Here is an 18,449-nt window from a genome sequence, read left to right as displayed (position 1 = left end):
CAATCACTCTGAAGGGGCAGAATGAGAGAGTTTGCCTGAAAGACTGGAACAACCCTCATCGTAGGCCGATCATTCCATGTTAAACTGGGGAGGCGAGCAAGGAGCTGCTTCTCTTTGACCACCTGCAGGGTAGCTCTGCTCTGGATAAAGGGCAGCTCTGAGGAAAACTCCCACTGATGCCAGTTTATTAGCTCAAATAGTCACCCAAAATGTCAAGAAAAATTAGCAAAAAACCCTGTGACTTTATTCAATTTGAATATTTATTTTGGAAATTTACTGAACTAGAGTACAGGAAACCCACTACATAAAAGCAGCCAAGCTGGCATTTGTCTTCCTTAAAAAAATGGCCCTGTCTTTTAGTTGTTAAGATATATTTAATTTCTCTTTTTTAATTTTTTGTTTATTTGTTTTTACAAAGATATTTGGGTAAAACTAGGATCAGGACACTGCAGCAAAGTGACAATGTACATAAGGCTAAACGTATTATAAGAAACATGACGTTTGACTAATACACTTTTTCATATACTGTGGCTTAACAACCAGAGGAAAACATACGATCTTTCTGACTCAGCGAGGAAAGGGTAGCTCGAATTTGTTGCATAACCTTTGTCTCCTATGTACTGTATTGTTAGGTTCAAAGAGGTTTTGCCGAATACAACTGATATGAAATGTGTGATGTTCATTTTAAAATTACTAGTACAGCTTGCTATTGACCATCTAATTATGCTGAGTTCCATTTATAAACATAGCTAACCACTAAGTTTATGGAGACTTTTTGTGCTGCTTTAATAGGATATTGATCGAGAGCAAGGTTTGAGTGGACTGCCATTGAATTGTGTAATGGCATACAAAAAGCAAGGTCACGGTAACTGTTCATTCGATGCCTGCAGTCTATTTTTTATAATCATCTTTTTTTCTCTCTCTCTTATATACGCAAGCCCAAATGCTATGTTTGGGATAGCAGTCCTTGGCTAAGGAATACAGAGTTATCTTTTAAATGTTATTTTTCATGCTGCTGACTTCTAACTATCTCACCTACAGTATTGCTTAGTATAGCAGAAAACATACAGGCTCTATAAAAGCCTTAGTAAGTGTGCTCTGCACTAGGGAGTTCTACGGATCCTTCCCACTCTCCTCCAGACTGCAGAAAAGCAGTGGAGCCACTCTGCAGTTTCAGAGCTGCAGCAGCACCAACTCCTGCTTTTTTGCAAGGCGGCTGAGTGTAGGGCAATCTCCCGCAGATCCAGGCAGTTATGGATCTGAAGGCCCAGCCACCACAAAACCAATTTGTGGCGTCACGAAAGAAGCTCTGTGTCATACAGAGAAAGTAGACCCCTCTGGTGGACTTTGGACTACAGCTATTGATACCCATTCTATCTTCGGGGGAATTACACCTACTTTGAATGGACATGAACAACCACTCGAAGAAGAATTTAATTTCTCCTTCACATTCCTCTCACAGTAACTACAGTGTCAGTTCTATGTCTTTCAACCGAGATGATTCTGCTTCAGTACTTCTAATCATCTGAGTTGGAATGTTACAAACAGCTTTATTCAGCCTCTCGGGTGAGCGTGAGGAGTCACACACACAAACACTACACACAAGAGATTATTTCCCTTTTATTGCCTTAAACAGCAATGATTATTTCATACAGTTACAGAATTATTGCACATTTCAAACACTAGGGTGCCACTTCATGCCAATCTGAGACGTCTTACATTCTGTTCCAGTTTCCCATTGCCAGAGCCCCCGAAATTCTATGCCACAGCAGCACCCATCTATGCAGCAAGAGTAAAGAGAATTCTGCAGCTGGTTTCAGTAGACACTGAAGCACTGCTACAGCAATCCCGAATCACAAAGAATGACTGCTTGGAAGTCTCCCACCCTAAGTGTCCACTCTTAAACTGCATTATTCCAGGATCCCTGCCTTTTCAAAATTCCATGACCATAAAATCATTCACAGCCTGTGGAATTTACTTAATCCTTTCATGGGATCTAAAGTGTCTAACACAGAAGTGTGTGTGTGTGTGTGTGTGTGTGTGGTTTAATTGGCATATTAAAAGGGTTAAAAATCATCCCACCAACTCCATGAAAAACTGAACTAGCATTTTACAACTTTAAGTGTGGCATTCTCAGTCCAGTGAGCAGGCAGGGTGCTTCGTACATCAGCACCGGGAATTATATAATTTCAGCCAACAATGCAGTGCGAAACATGCGCAAATTTGATCTGCTTTTAGGGACTGCTCATTAAGCCCCAAATCCTTCCTTCACAACTCAGCCTGTATATTTCAGCTGTCTGTGGGGAATATCCACACAGGAAGGAATCCAGATCAGGAGCATATGCAGGTTACTCAAATCTAATGGCTGCATTAGCCTCCTCTCCATGTCCCTTCCCTGGCCCCAAGCTCCCAGCCTGTCAATGTCTCCCATTCGCACTTCCAGGGTCCTGCTGAACAGGGATATCCCATGGAGCAGGACTTTGTGCCAAATGGGGTGAACAAATTCTGCACTCCCACATCTTGCCACCCTTTCACAGCAGGCATATTCTACTGCCCTGGGGACCTCTGCACACATGAGCTGGGGACTGAATTTAGGTCCAAATCCTCAAAGGTATTTAGGCGCCTAGCTTCTATGGATTTCAATGGAAGTTAGACACCTCTGAGGACCTCCTCATAAAGGATGGTTGGAAGTGAGGGGTTTGTTTCACTTGTGCAACAGCTGGCTGTTCAATCAACAAATCCTGCACATTGTCTGGGGTCTACAGGAGCTTAGGGCCCCCTGTGGCTCTCACCAGCAACACAGGAGTAAACAGAGGTGCACTGGAGCCACACTTGTATGGCTTCCCTTCACCACTGTCCCTAGGACATTCTTTAGGGGGAGTTTCCCCAGTGCTGAAGGGGCCAACGGATGGTTAAATGTAGCCTCAGGCTTGAGGAACGATAACGTGCATCTGCTCTGACACTCCTGCCTTTAACCCTCAGCCCAACCCTTCCCAGTCATGGATGAATTTCTCTATGGAGAGGTCCCAGCAGAGTCTGAGGTATGTGGGTCAATGCTGATTTTCCCCAACCACAATACAGGAATATTGGGGATCTGATCTGGCCTACTCACATTGGACAATGAGTGGAGAACGACCTCAGACCTAGTTTTAGCATCCACAGAGTCACAGAAATGTAGGGCTGGAAGGGACCTTGAGAGGTCATGTAGTCCAGCCCCCTGCACTGAGGCTAGATCATCCCTGACAGGTGTTTATCTAACCTGTTCTGAAAAACCTCCAATGATGGGGGATTCCATGTTTAGTGTCTTAAAATTGGCAACATCTTTGTAGTAGCCTTTTTCATGCCCCTAAGCTCCCAGCCTGCCAGTACCTCCCAATCTCACCTCCTATGCCCAAGCACCCCTGCTTTCTTTCTCATGGTTTGTTTTTCCTATTTACCCAGCCTCTAGAAGATTGAGCAGCAGGCTCGTGATTCAGTGGTAAAGCCCGTTGCTGTGGAACAGAAGAAAGCTACAGGTGTACCTGTCACCAAGAGGGTCTATAATTCTTGTTCAGTGGCTCAGATAAACCTAAATAAATACTATGATGACTGGGACCTATACAAATGATAGATAGATTAAAGATACCAGTGGTTCTCAAACTTTTGTAGTGGTGACCCCTTTCACACAGCAAACCTCTGAGTGAGACTCCCCTTATAAATGAAAAAACTCTGTTTTATATTTAACAGTATTATAAATGCTGGAGGTGACGTGGAGTTTGGGGGTGGAGGCTGACAGCTCACGACCTCCACGTAATAACCTCGTGACCCCCTGAGGGATCACAACCCCCAGTTCGAGAACCCCTGGATTAGAAAAAGGTATAATGTTAATACCAAATATTTGTTCCCAGGAAGCTGACTTTTTGCTTAGCTTTTTCACCTCCCCTACCCAGACTTGTATGGCTGACAGAACGGCATTTTATCTGAGTCTCTCCATCACACTGACCTCTGACAACCTTATTCAATAAATATGGCATATTATTATTACCCAACAATACCTAATGAGGAAATGCTGGAAACACTAACATGTGCCTCATGTTATTTTTAGATGACAGAAGCTAACAACAGACAACTACTTAAAACTCAGGGAAACCATGTATTTCTATTATCAAATTTTAAAAAATCATGAAAACTATAATGTCAAAAGGTGTTAAAGAAACAAGGCCATATATAGCTACAGTTGCCGCAGTCGCCAAAATCTGCTTATCTTACATAGGTGTAAATCTAGAATAACCCCATTGACTTCAGTGCAATTATGCTGATGTAACAAAAAGCAAAATTTGGTCTTTCCATCTCAGCATGAGAATTCCTGTAGCACACACATTGCACGGCAAGAGGGTCAGTGACTGAGAAGCAGTCTGTCCTTGAAAATTCACACACATTTAAACATATTTAAAAAATTTATATTATTGAAATGTTTTTTAAACAAACGTTGCTTTGATGTAGAGCTGTATACAAAATGTGGGCAGTACTGCTGCACTGCATCATTCATCCCCAAAACAGCATTCGCCACAACAGGGATTCAGGCCCAGAATCACACGACTTTCTTCCAAGAACATGCTCCTGGATCTCTCTGCAGCCTCATGCTCACATGTGGAATATGGCCTTTTGTGAAGCTGTCACAGCGCATGCTCAGGAAATCAAAGAAGGGCCTCACCACAGAGGATGTGCATATGGGCTGTTTCCCCAAGCAGGGTGGCGTTTAAAGTTTCAGTGGCTTTTTAGAGAAATAAATATATAGACTGGATTGAGTGTATCTTGATAATTCAAGCTGCCAAGTTCTAATAAAAAAATCCTGGTGAATCTGGATTAGTGCTCTGCAGGGGTTGAGCTCTCCAGTGCCAAAGCAATCTGTGGACTAGTCTGGAGTAAAGCCACAAGTATATTTAAACAGCCCAGCCAGGTTTATTCTGAATAGCGCAATCTATCAAGCAACCTTACATGTCAGTTTAGGCACAACTCATAGCAGTTAATCATGGATCCTTTATGCTAAATCATTCCCTGAATGTTGGCATGCAAATTCACACTGACATCAATGGGATTTTGTTGATAGAATCCACACTAGACATATCCTACTGTGTGGGCTTGTCAGATCTCATAAACGAAATGGGGTCAGGCCCGGTCAGCATGTGTATGGGGCACCTGCCTCCACAGAAAATCCAAGGTGCTACCAGAAGTAGTGTTCCTAAGCCAGCAGTTGGTATTCTTTCTTCTCAGTCAGTACTGAAGGGAGATCCTAGTAAGTGTTGGGGCACTGTTTTTCGGGGAGGTGCTATCTTGCAGACAGGATATAAAACTGAGGTCCTGATTGCATAGGGTCCTTAAAGAGACCATGGCACTTTTTGCATGAGCAAGGAGTGCAAGCCCTTGTGTCCTGGATAAATAACAGCTGGATAATTTTATTTTACCTCCCAAAATTTCCTTGGTAACTCCAATGGATGCAATGCTATATTTTTTACCCTACCCTCCTGTATGTTTCCAAGCAAATTTTAAAGGCTGGTGTGTACATTCCAGCGACAGGGAGCGGGAGCCTCATAAATACAATTCACAATATGTTTGTAAAATTTGTTAGGCACTGAGATCTTTGGTAAAAGATTTGTTGTTGTTGTTGTTGTTATGATAAAATGTAATGGAAGATTAATAAGTATGAAATATGCTGGCTCATAAACACAGTCCCAAACTCTCTGCTATGGAGATCGGAAGTCAGGAGTGGTGAACCTAGTTACTTTCTAACAACTGCATCTTGCAAACACATGAACCAGGGTTGACAGAAACCAGAGACAGCTATGATGACTAGTGCTCCTCCAGTGAAGATAAGATTATCTTAATGTGGGACGTCTTAGAGGGTGAAAGGGTGGATTCCCTTAGGACTTCAAGAGCCTTTCCCCTTTGCACCAAATTAAAACATCATAAAATGGAGCTATTCACATACAGCAGGAGATAATTTAGCTATTCCCAACACTGTTTATGTTAAAAATCAATTTAGTGCACTACAATAAAAGAATGAAGCCAGGGTTTTCAAAAATCGGTGCCAGACATTAGGCTCCCAAGTCCTTATTTGGGCACCTAAATAAAGTGGCCTGGTTTTCAAACATACTGTGCACTCAGAACTCCCTCTGGCATCCCATGTCCTTGAAACAGCCCTTCCACAGGTTATCTGGGAAGGAGAGCGAGGAGAATTGCTTGGCTAAGGTCAGGGTACCCTTTTCTTTCTCACTCTCCCATGCATACCTCTCTGATGCCTACACATCTCCTCCCCAACCCCCACTTCTAGTTTTTCAATAGGAAGCCAATTTAGTGCTCTGACTAGTGCGCTGATGTGTGTGTGTGTAGGGAGATAAAGTAGGAAAACAGGGTGAGCTTTCCTATAGAAAGCCCATGGTTTGATTCAAAAACGTGGGTTCTCTCCTAAGGCTGTCCCTGTCAGGCAGGGCCCCTGGAAGGCCAAAAGTTGGACTTGCAGGGCATATAAACAAACTTTTAAACTTCCATGCTGAGAACCTGCATGCCGTGTTTTATTGCTGAGCATATTAAAGCAGATAAGCTGCAAGGTTTATATTGTAAACACAGTCCAATTGTGAACTACTGCAGCGCTAACTGGTGCTACTGTTATGTTGCAACATAGTTCAGCCCTAGCTACAAAAATCCACAGCACCCTAGCACCAAGGGGCTGGTCTAGCCGTAATTGAAACAGAGGCACAGCTTCGAGAGGGGCTGTCCATGCTCTCTCCTTGGACTGTCTGGGTTATGTCATAGAAAAATACAATCAATGCACCTTTGATCAATGGAACGGGGCGGTGACAGGTACTCTTAATTCACTGTTGTTAGTGAGTATTGACAAGCTGGTAATGATCATGCTGCAGCATGTCACTCATGCTGTGGGCATCAGCATTCTTTAAAGGTCAAAAACCAAATCCTTTTAAAAGGCAGAATTCCATACTATGGAGGTAGAATGCAGGCCTCACAAAGTTAAAGCTGTACCCGTGTGAGTAAGTGAGCCTCTTAGGGCTAACACCGGTATAGCTGTCCACAGTATTTGCAAGTTCACCAATCTAAGGGTGTTAAAACAGCAGCCACTTCTGTGCATACACATACACGTATATACAAAACTGGTGTATACGTAATTCCTGGCTCATGGGCAAAGCTGATGTCATTTTAAAAGGTTTGGTTAAAATTCATCCCTTAAGCTTTGAACCTACAAACTGATCCACATGGGCACCTACACAGAATGTTAATATCTTCAGTAAGGTGCCACATTGGTGTAAGGATCCATCGGTTTGCAAAATCAGGAACTTATCATTTATTTTTAAAATATTCTATTATTTTAACTTTCCCACTTAATTTAAAATGTGGATCACAGTTAGTCATGTGTGGAGTGCAGGTAGAAGAGGGGGCAGTCAGTTTCTGGGGCGAGGGGAAACGGGAGGAAATGAGAGTTATAATAAACACAGGAAACAACAACAAAAGGATACTTACTCTGTGAGACTCTGACTAGCTCAGTCACACTGAAAACACCTGATGTGACAAAACTGTCCTGGAAGCCCAAATGTCCTACAAAACAAATAGAATGAAAGAATTTTGATGAGCGTTAAGCATTTAATGACAGTATTCTCAAATACTTGAGTTTCATTTAGATTTAAAATGTGACATCAAATTTCCCACTTAGCACAAATTATTATTTCTGGAGGTGGGTAACTAGTCATACAGCTATGTAGGCTATTTTGTAGTTTGTATCTGGAGGTTAAGAAAGCTAACATGACACATCAGCAGGGAGTTTTCTAGATGTTAAAGCACCTCAACAGGAAATCTGAAACAAAAGAGGACTATTTTAATATACAGTTACCTTAGATGACCCCTAACGACTTAACAACTGAAATTAAAATACTGTACCTAGGAATCAGACAGGACAGCTAAATTCTATAATCGTTTTAAACATTATTCTCTAAAGAAACATCTGATCAGGATTATCTACCCATTCATTCAAACAAAACAAGATTTAAAGATGTACTCTTCATTTTCTGAGGTTACACTAGGGAAATCTTAAAATAGCAGCTGTTTTAAAAAAAAACCCAAACCTTTAAAATGAATGCCTTTCCCATAAGAAAGAAAAATTCTTGCATTTAAAACAAGCTTTGCAAAAGACAAAATAAATCTCTGCATAAGAAAAGCATTAACTTTAAGCCTTGGAATTTCTTTGAGACAGGGTGTATGTTTCCCTGCCTGTTTCATTTGTGTAAGGGATGACTACATTTTATATCAAAATGTTGTTACACTTCACATAATGGTATTTTCCTATTTCTCTGAAAACATGTCTATCACCAAATGTTAATTCAATTTCATGGGCATAATCAATTACAAAGCAAGCAGCTTTCAAACTCAAAACCAAGTGCAAGTAAGTGTACATAGCTGGATTTCCAGTTCATACAGTACATATCAGGACTTCAATTAGAGGTCTGGAGTTAGCGGGCCAGCCTGACCTCTTGCTTTTGAAATCAGGGTCAAAAGAGAAATCTCAGGATAAAGGGATTATTAAAAGAACTGTAAAGTCGTACTTGTCCAGAGGATAAGTGGCATACCTTTTAAGGTTGTCCTACTTAAGGTCACTGATTCCAATGCACGCACACACATATTATTGAATGTTTTATAGGGGCACCATCTGCCCTACATAGTTAACTGTCTGTCAGATACAGCATTATATCATTATATTTAGTACAGTATACTATACACTACTGAAATTATAATTTGGTGTCTATAGGTCCCTCTGTGTGAGTTTGTACTACATATGTACACAAATATATTCACAAATCTGTCACGATCCAATAGTTTACAGCTAAATTACTCAAATGTACTTGATGTTAAAACTTAACCCAAATAAATCTCTCATTCTACTAGCATGAATTTTTACTATGTTTTTGAGGGGAAAAAAACTTTTTAAATGCATAAAATGCCAGCGTAGAAATTGAGTGTTTTTTTCATTTTCTCAAAAGTGGATTTCAGAAAATGTAGGTGATTGTGCCTGGCCCAGTTTGCATTTTTCAATAACAAAGTTCATGATTGCGTCATTTTTCTTTTTAAAAGTGGGTAATTAGTCAAACAGAATATGTTCACTGGCAATTTCCTGAGTATTTTTAATATGAGAGTCTACTTTTCATATACTGCAGCAGATTTGTTTATTGGATTAAAAGATCTATGAATTAAAAATAATTCTCTTAGGTCTTCACTTCAATGGGACCACTCAGATGCCTAAAGTTAAGCACATGCTTAAGTGCTTTACTGGATAAGGGCCAGAACGCTCAGTACATGGCACCATCAAGCACCATCATGGCACCTACCGTTGGTAGGTCTGATAACAGTAGCCTATACTGGTTCTACCTGTTGTGTCCACTGGCACCTTTGTTTGCCTGACAGGCTGTAACAAATGAGATCCCATTGCAATAATGCTGAGGGTGTGATTTAAAATACACAAAAGCAAGAACATTCACAGTGAAGGTAAAACATTGGGCTCATTCTCAAAGTGTTAGAGAGAGAGAGTGTGAGTGTGTGTGTGTGTGTGTGTGTTTAGAGGGTTGTAGTTGCGACTGAACAAGAGTGCAAAGCATGACAAGATTTTCAGTCTTATTAGCTGAGATTTTTTAATTGAATTATACATTCATAAATTATTAGGAAATCGGGCCCCTTACTCACATCCTGACTCATATGAGCTGTCCTCTTGAATAGGCCCTGAACCTCCAATCTGATCCATGCATGCATAGATACGTGGTGCCCCATTGAGTTTAGTGGACTCCGTGTAGGCCTAAACTTCTGCCTACATGATTCAGATTGCAGAACTAGGGCTTAGGTTTGTAGCCTTTGCTGAGGAATCTTTCTAAAATTGAAAGTGGAAAAAATGAAGGGAACCCACCAAACAAATGACAAAGGAATGGCCAGGACACAGCATAATTAACAAGAAAAGCTGTAAAAATGTAATTTTGTTGTGCCTGCTAAAAAAGGCCAAAATGGAAAAATGTCTTTCAGAGAAACTGTATCAATTTGGCTGTTCCACTTAATTGTGAATGAGAAAAAAAATTAGGTAAAGTTGCTAAGTAATTGCAAAAGCAGATGTTAGCATTAAAAGAACCTTAATTGAAAAGAGGATTAAACATCCTAAAGTCTGCAAGATTTACTTCTAATACAGCACTTTTCTGAAATATATGCAAAATTATACTTTTGTTAAATACCCCTAAGATAGGAAGTTGAAATTGCTGTTCATGAATTGGGTATCTCTCCAGTTTTGTACTCAATCATATTTGGGTAGTAAAGCTGGTGTTTAAAATGAGGATTAGATGATCCTTATTGAATTTATCAAAAACTATTCATTCACTGAAGTTCTATGCATAAACTAGGGCACTGATTCAGCAAAGCACTAGAGCATATGCTTAACTGTAAGCATGTGCTTAAGAAAAGCACATGCTTAATTAAATGCTTTGCCAAATAGGGATGGGCTTACTCACCCTTAAATTTAAACAGGTGCTTAAGCGCTTTCCTGAATCAAGGCTTTATGTCCAAAGCAACTCCCACTGAAATAAGTGGGAGTCTTTCCATTGATTTCAATAGGAGTTGGATCTGGACATGAAAGAATAAGCCCTGGGTTCCAGTACTTCGCTGTAAGTCATATTTATGGGGATGATAATTTTTTTCTGGAGGAAGTAGGAAAATAATAAAGTTAGCTGAATATGGTATATAATAATACTAATCAGTAAATAGTTTCTTAGTACCTAGTCCCCTCTTGGTATTATACAAATAATATGCATATATAACACCACCAAAGTAAAAGTAATTCACGTTAGCTTGATGGTGACAGTGTAATTATGTAAAACATGATCTTATAAATTACATTTTCTTCATTTTGGGATCAAACATTACCCCAATAATGAAGGAGCGAAAACAAGTCTATGTTTAAGGAACCTAATTCTGATCTTGCACCACGTGATGGGGCGTCTGCCCCACACAGGGTTGAAAGGGGTTAAGGTGGCCAGGCAGGCCAATTAACTCCAGCAGGTGCACCTGGAGGAGGAGCCAGGGAGCACACCACTAATTAGCAGTAGGCTCAGTGGGGCAGGAACAGGCAGGGCCAGTATAAAGCCCTGGAGCTGTAAGCAGCAAGGAGGCTGCATGAAGGCAGGGAAGCAGGCTGCAGTTACTCCCTGAGTGGAAGGAGTTGGGAGCCTGGCCAGCCCAGAGAGGGAAAAAGCCCAGGAAAACAGCAACAAGGGGTCAGAGTGTGTTGAGACCCTGGGCTGGAACCCAATGTAGAGAGCGGTCTTGGGTTCCCCTACCAGCCAATGGGGAGCGGCAAGGGCATTGGAGATGCCAGCCATCCAGCGGGTCTGGAAGGACTTTGAATTCTCAAGAAGGGGAGGACCTTAGTGACCTGGCCAGAGGGCCAAGCCACAAAGAGGAGATGGCAGATCTGAGAGTGAGTGGGGCCACACGTCGAGACAGGATGGGGCAAGACATCACCGGAGGGAAAGCATAAGCCTGGCAGAGCTAATTCCCAGGACGGCCAGCAGGAGGAGCTGCTAGCGATGAGTGAACCCTGTGACACACCAGTTATATGCAAGTCAATTTCCACTGACCTTAACAGAGTTTCTTCTGTTTTACACTAGTAAATGTAAGATCAGAATTAGGCCTCAAGGTCTCATTCCATTTGCGCTGTGTTATTAAGTGAATTCATATAAAGATTGAGTCAATGGAGGCCTTGTGTGTACAAAAGCCAACTAAACTGTCTCCGAATATTTAGTTTAATGGAGAGTCACCTTTGTATTTGTAATTAATGCCCAGGAAGGGAGTCTCAGACGTAGGAAGATTACAGATCAAGCGCTTGAATTGAAGTTTGAGAAAATCACAACTGAAGCATTTACTTTTATCTGGAAAGCCTGTATACAATAAACTCATCAAGTCACAGTTCCTTAATTACATATCAAAAAATGTTTTCATTGTACCAGTGTTCAAAGTGTTACTGTTGTTTTTCAAGTTTTCCTTTTACTATTAATTATTATTATTATTATTATTTATTAAATAATTATACGGTGCCATAAGTGTATGTGGTACTTTGCAAACAAAACATGTTCTCTGTAATCTGAACAATAATATACAGTGAAAGAGTTAATCCTTTGAAGAGGAAAAAGTCCAAATTCAGTTATTTCATTTGCACTGGACAGTCTGACGATGTATTATAGTATTAAGCTTGGAGAAACAGCTTTCTGGGAAACTTTGATTCACTTTCAGTATTTTGAAATTACAAGACAAGTTCCTATACTAGGACTGAAACAATTTATAAACCCCTATTCATGTCAAGCATCTTACTGTACATAACCATCTTAAAACCTTAAAATAGTAATAATCAATTAGGGCTTCAAGCCTATTATCTTAACCAAATGCCTGATTAAAAAGAAAAGCCCTCTCCACTCAAAGTGCAATTTGATTCCTCTTGGTACTATCCTCCACCTAGATAATCCTCTGTTTCACAAAGTGTTGAGTAACTAATTAATATTGCTTAGAATATACACGTCAGTACACCAATGCAAGGAGCCTCGGTAACAAAATGGAGGAACTGGAACTACTGGTGCAGGAAGTGAAACCAGATATCCTAGTGATAACGGAAACATGGTGGAATAGTGGTCATGACTGGAGTACAGGTACTGAAGGGTATGTGCTGTTCAGGAAAAGACGGAAATAAAGGTAAAGGTGATACAGTAGCATTGTATATTAATGACGAGGTAGTAGACTGTAAAGAAATTAGAAGTGATGGAATGGATAAAACAGAATCTGTATGGGTCAAAATCACTTTGGGGGAAGAAAGCTAGCACTGGTTCCACTGGGATTGTCCCTGGGTTATGCTACAGACCCCCAGGATCTGATATGGATAGGGATAGGCATCTCTTTAATATTTTAATGACTTGAATGCTACTGGGAATTGTCTGATTATGAGATACTTTAATTTCCCATATATAGATTGGAGGACAAGTGCTACTTATAATAGTTGGGCCCAGATATTCCTGGATGTGATAGCTGACAGATTTCTTCACCAAATAATCCCCGAACCAACAAGAGATGATGCAATTTTAGATTTACTATTTGTGAGTAATGAGGACCTCATAGAAGTAGTTATAAAAGACAACCTTGATTCAAGTGATCATGAGCGAATTCAGTATAAACTAAATGGAAGGATAAACAAAAATAGATCTGCAACTAGGATCCTTGATTTCAAAAGGGCAAACTTAAAAAAAATTAAGGGAATTAGTTAGGGAAGTGCACTGGAGTGAAGAACTCAAGGATCTGAATGTGGAGGAGGCTTGAAATTACTTTAAGTCAAAATTGCAGAAACCATCTGAAGCCTGCATCCCAAACAAGGGGAAAAATTCGCAAAGAAGGATTGTAGACCAAATTGGATGGGCAAGCATCTCGGTTATTAAGAGAAAGCAGAAAGCCTACAAGATATGGAAGATGGGATGGATCGGCTACATCTTGGAAGTCAGAAGGGTGGGGAAAAAATGAGAACTGACAAAAGCCAAACAGAATTAAGCCTCGCAAAGAAAATTAAAACCAGTAGCAAAAGATTCCATAGCCATATAATTTTTTAAAAAAACAAGGAAATGAAAAGTGGGACCACTGAGCACTGACTATGCGGTGGAGATAGCCCAACACCTAAATGAATACTTTGCCTCAGTTTTTAAAAAGGGTAATGAGGAGCTTAGGGGCAGTGTTAGGGTGGCTAATGAAAATGAGGATATGGAAGTAGAAATCACCGTATCTGAGGTGGAAGTCAAACTCAAAACAGCTTAATGGGACCAAGTTGGATGGCCTGGGATATCGCCATCCAAGAATATTAAAGGAACTGGCACATGAAATTGCAAATCCAATTTTTAATGAATCTGTAAACTCGAGGGTCGTGCCCTATGGCTGGAGAACTGCTGATGTAGCACTTATTTTTAAGAAAGGGAAAATAAGTGATCCAGGAAACTACAGGCCCATTAGTTTGACCTCCATTGTATGCAAGGTCTTGGAACAAATTTTGAAAGAGAAAGTAGTTAAGCACTTAGAGCAGGGGTGGCCGAGCCGCATGCAGCTCTTTTACAGTTAAAGTGCAGCTCACGGAGCGCCCCCCATTCTCCACTTACCAGACAGGGGTGTGGGGGAGCTCAGGGATTGTGTCCTGTAGCAGGGTGGTGGGGCTAGCAGCTTCAGCCCCACAGGAGGCCCCTGCCAGGGCTCGGGGGTTTTATCAGGAGTGGGGCTGAAGCCCCAAGCCCTGGCAGGCATACCCGACTCTCAAACTTCTAAGAATTATCGTATGCACTTGCAGCTCTGAGGGTCAGTAAGCTTGGCCACCCCTGACATAGAGGTAAACAGTAAACTGGAATAAAATACAACATGATTTTACAAAAGGTAGATTGTGCCAGACTTCTTTCTTTGAGCAGATAATTTTTTTTTATGCAATAGATCTAATCTACAGTACCTGGATAAGGCATTTGATACAGTTGCACATGGAAAATTATTAGTTAAATTGGAGAAGATGGGGATTAATGTGAGAACTGAAAGATGGATAAAGAACTGATTAAAGAGGACACTACAACAAATCATACTGAAAGGTGAACTGGCAGGCTGGAAGGAGTTTACTAGTGGAATTCCTCAGGGATTGGTCTTGGGACCAATCTAATTTATCATTTTCATTAATGACCTTGGCACAAAAGGTGGGAATATGCTAATAAAATTTTGGGAGGTATTGCCAATACTGAGGAGGACCGGAATACCATAAACGATCTGGACAACTTGAAAAATGGAATAACAGAAATGGGATGAAATTTTATAGTGCAAAGTTCAAGGTCATAAACGTAGGGACCAACAACAATTTTGTTCCCTATATGTTGAGGATGTATCAGATGGAAATGACAGGAGGAGAAAGACCTGGGTGTATTGGTTGATCACAGGCTGATTATGAGCTGCCAATGTGATGTGGCTGTGAAAAAAGCTAATGCACTCCTAGGATTTATCAGGTGAGGTACTTCCAGTAGAGATAGGGAAGTGTTATTACCATTATAAAAGGCACTGCTGAGCCCTCATCTGGAATTCTGTGTGTAATTCTGGTCTCTCGTGTTTAAGAAAGATGACTTCAAACTGGAATGGGGCAGAGAAAGGCTACTAGGATGATCAGAGGGCACTCAAGAAGCTTGGCTTGTTTGGCCTAACCAAACGAAGGCTATGGGGAGATAAGATTGCTCTCTATAAACACAAAGGAGGGATAACAACCAGGGAGGGAGAGCAGTTATTTAAGTTAAGCGTCAATGTTGACACAAGAACAAACAGATATAAACTAGCCATCAGCAAGTTCAGGTTCAAAATTAGAGGAAGATTTCTAACCATCAGAAGAGCGAAGTTCTGGAACAGCCTTCCAAGGAGAGCAGTCGGGTGAAAAAACCTAATTGGTTTTAAGAGTGAGCTTGATAATTTTCTGGAGGGTACGGTTTTATGAGATTGCCTGCCACGGTATGTGGCCCATCTGGGACTGCTAGTAGTAAATATCCCCAACGGCCAGAGATGGGACTATATACAGGGAGGTCTCTGAGTTACTACAGAGAATTCTTCCCCACATGTCTGGCTGGTGGGTTGACATGCTCAGGGTCCAACTGATCACATACTTGGGGTTGGGAAGGAATTTCCCCCCAGGTCAGATTGGCAGAGACTCAAATTTTTTCACCTCTCTCTGCAGTGTGGGGCACAGGTCCCTTGCAGGTTTAAACTGGAGTAAATGGTGGATTCTGTGTAACTTGAAGTCTTTAAATCATGATTTGAGGACTTCAGTAGCTCAGCCAGAGGTTAAAGGTGGGTGGGTGAGGTTCTGTGGCCTGCTATGTACAGACTAGATGATCACAATGATCCCTTATGGCCTTAAAGTCTATGAGTTTATGAGTCCGTATCACCAACCACTGACACTTTGAGAGACAAAATAATTGAGAACACTCCTCACCAGACTGCTCAGTGGATTAACTTTTATCTAACTGTATTGTGGTGTCAGGATAGGTGTGGTAGAACTTAGGCTTGATCCTCAGTCATGTTCTCTCCCCCAGCAAAAGCAAACAAATAAAAGGAAGGAAAGAACATATGTGCATCACGTGATATCTTCATAGAAGGTGTTTATACGCGGCAAGTCTTGTGGAGACTACACATCCCAGCATGCAATTCTCCATCTTCGCCTGAATACCCTCTACAATCAAGATGGACCACTGCATTCTGGGACCTGTAGTCTATATGGTTCACAGTACTCTATTAAAAATAAAGGTGACTTTATGATCTATTTTATTTAACTCTGTAGTCTGCACTGGCCACTGCATGCAACTCCGGTTAACGCTAACCCCAGAGATCCATTTTTCTTCATACAAAGTATGTTCTGTAAACCCATACATTTTAAGCTTTAAAACATGGGCTCAATTAAATCTTTAAAATATGTGACTTTTTTAAAAAGAGTTCAAACTAGAAATTAGCCATGATTTTAATTCTGATACAGAAATCTCATTTCTCCCTCCCAGCCCCGCCCCCCTCCTTTTCTATTTGCACCCTTCCTGCCCCAGCCTTGTTTTGGCTAGTTACTTCTAGTTTAATTTTATTGTCATAGCAATAATTAAGCATGGTTATTTTATTACACAGTCAAATGACATATTTCCTTACAAAATAAATGCTAGGCCACAAGTCCCATATGTCATTATTCTTTGAAGCTTGCCTGCTCAGCTTTAGCACAGAGTTTTTAAGATGCACCAGAAAATTCTTTGTGGAATGTAAGAGAATGAATTAGACCGTCCAGGGCATGTCGTGTTAGTACAATAGAGGAACACTTTTAAGACTTTAAAGTCATGTAATACAATTCTAGGCTGGATCTTTCTTGTTGAAAAAAGTAGAATGGAAGTGATTGAAAGAGAAAAGGGCCAATATTTGACAACAGAAATCAGCATAACCTTTTAACAGCAGCAGTCATGGATGACTGCCCTTTGACCCGGAGAGATTATGTGGGATTTCAATGACAACAGCTGGAAGTGAGCATGTGTGAATAGAGAACACAGATCTGAGGCCTAATACAAAAGACTGCACAATCCCTGCCCAGATCAGAGTGTTGATTAGAAATTGTTTCCTGGCCCTGGCTTAATAGAGTGTGATAATGAAAGTTTTGTTAACCCTTCACACCATGCAAAATCATTGATGAATTGTGGGGGGGGGTTGAACTCCAAAATTCCTGAGCTGAACGGAAGAGAACAGTATGGTTCCAGAAAACTTCTTGATATTGTGGGCCAAGCTGCAACACCCATACTCAAAGTGAACAGGACCTTCGTCTGTGCGGAGTTCCACTGGTTTTATGGGACCGAGGGCTTGATCCAGCATCCACTGATGTCAGTGGAAGGATTCTCATTATGTTAATGGGTCCTACACATGACACAAGGTCCAATCTAATGTAAGGGTATGAGAACTGAGTAATAATGGGGTTTCCTCAGAGGCCTGTGAATTCAGCAACTCTGGTTGCAGCCAGTTTCATATTCCATAAGAGGTACAGGGGAGTTCATGGTGCTTGTAGTCTCTAGGAGCTCCAGTCAGAGATTGAGACTTCTGGTGCTAAGCACTGTACAAATACAGAACAAAAAGACAGTCCCTGCCCCAAAGAGCTTACAGTCTCCCTGTATTCACCCATGAAAGCTCATGCTCCAACACGTCTGTTAGTCTATAAGGTGCCACAGGACTCTTTGCTGTTTTACAGATTCAGACTAACATGGCTACCCCTCTGATACTAGTCTCCCTGTAGAATGTCTTAGCATTTCACAGGATCAGGTTCAATGAAAGACCTGTAAGTCCACGTTTAAGAACCTGTGAAGCTCTGCACCATGGAAACCAGACTTGTCCTGGTGTTTTGTTGCCTAAAATTACTACAGAGGTTGTAGACACTTTTTCTCTACCTATTTAACACAGAGACCTTTTAAAAATATATAAAATTTTTGCGATAAGGAAAACTATTAAGAAAAATCACAATTTCAGTAAACAAATTCTCAGCAGTTACTACTGTCTAGGGCCCTACATCTCGGAAAACAACAGATGTCTTAAATTAGCATAGTTATCTGTTTCAGGTCTTCAATCCAAAAAGGAAATGTTAAAAAAAAAAGAAGAGGAAATGTCATAAATGGTCATATTCATTTGGCAGCTTATGAGATAATATGCTCCTCAAGCCCTTTCAAAGTAAATGAGATGAAATCTACATAAGGATAATCATTTTGGAATATTTATGGCATCTGACAATAAAGAGAGTAATAAAAAGAAAAGCCTCCCCCATGCAAATAATAATAATAATGAGTTATTTATCTTCCTTTCTTATCTAGGTTAGTTACAACAACAATTGT

General features: G+C 40.8%; 1 protein-coding gene across 7 annotated transcripts in view; it reads right to left on the bottom strand.

The window, feature by feature from the left end:
* The window catches only part of NFIA (nuclear factor I A), a 437,679-nt gene that overhangs the window by 90,026 nt on the left and 329,204 nt on the right, over window positions 1–18,449 (bottom strand). For all 7 annotated transcript variants that reach the window (XM_045028576.1, XM_045028578.1, XM_045028580.1 and 4 more), the window contains one exon: window positions 7,513–7,587. In XM_045028576.1, coding sequence (XP_044884511.1) covers window positions 7,513–7,587 — 75 coding nt within the window. The remainder of the gene's footprint in view (window positions 1–7,512; window positions 7,588–18,449) is intronic.

Source organism: Mauremys mutica, chromosome 8 (genome assembly GCF_020497125.1).
Source record: "Mauremys mutica isolate MM-2020 ecotype Southern chromosome 8, ASM2049712v1, whole genome shotgun sequence".
Taxonomy (NCBI): domain Eukaryota; kingdom Metazoa; phylum Chordata; order Testudines; family Geoemydidae; genus Mauremys; species Mauremys mutica.
The sequence above is the reverse complement of the archived record's forward strand: the minus strand, read 5'-3'. Positions and strand labels throughout refer to the sequence as shown.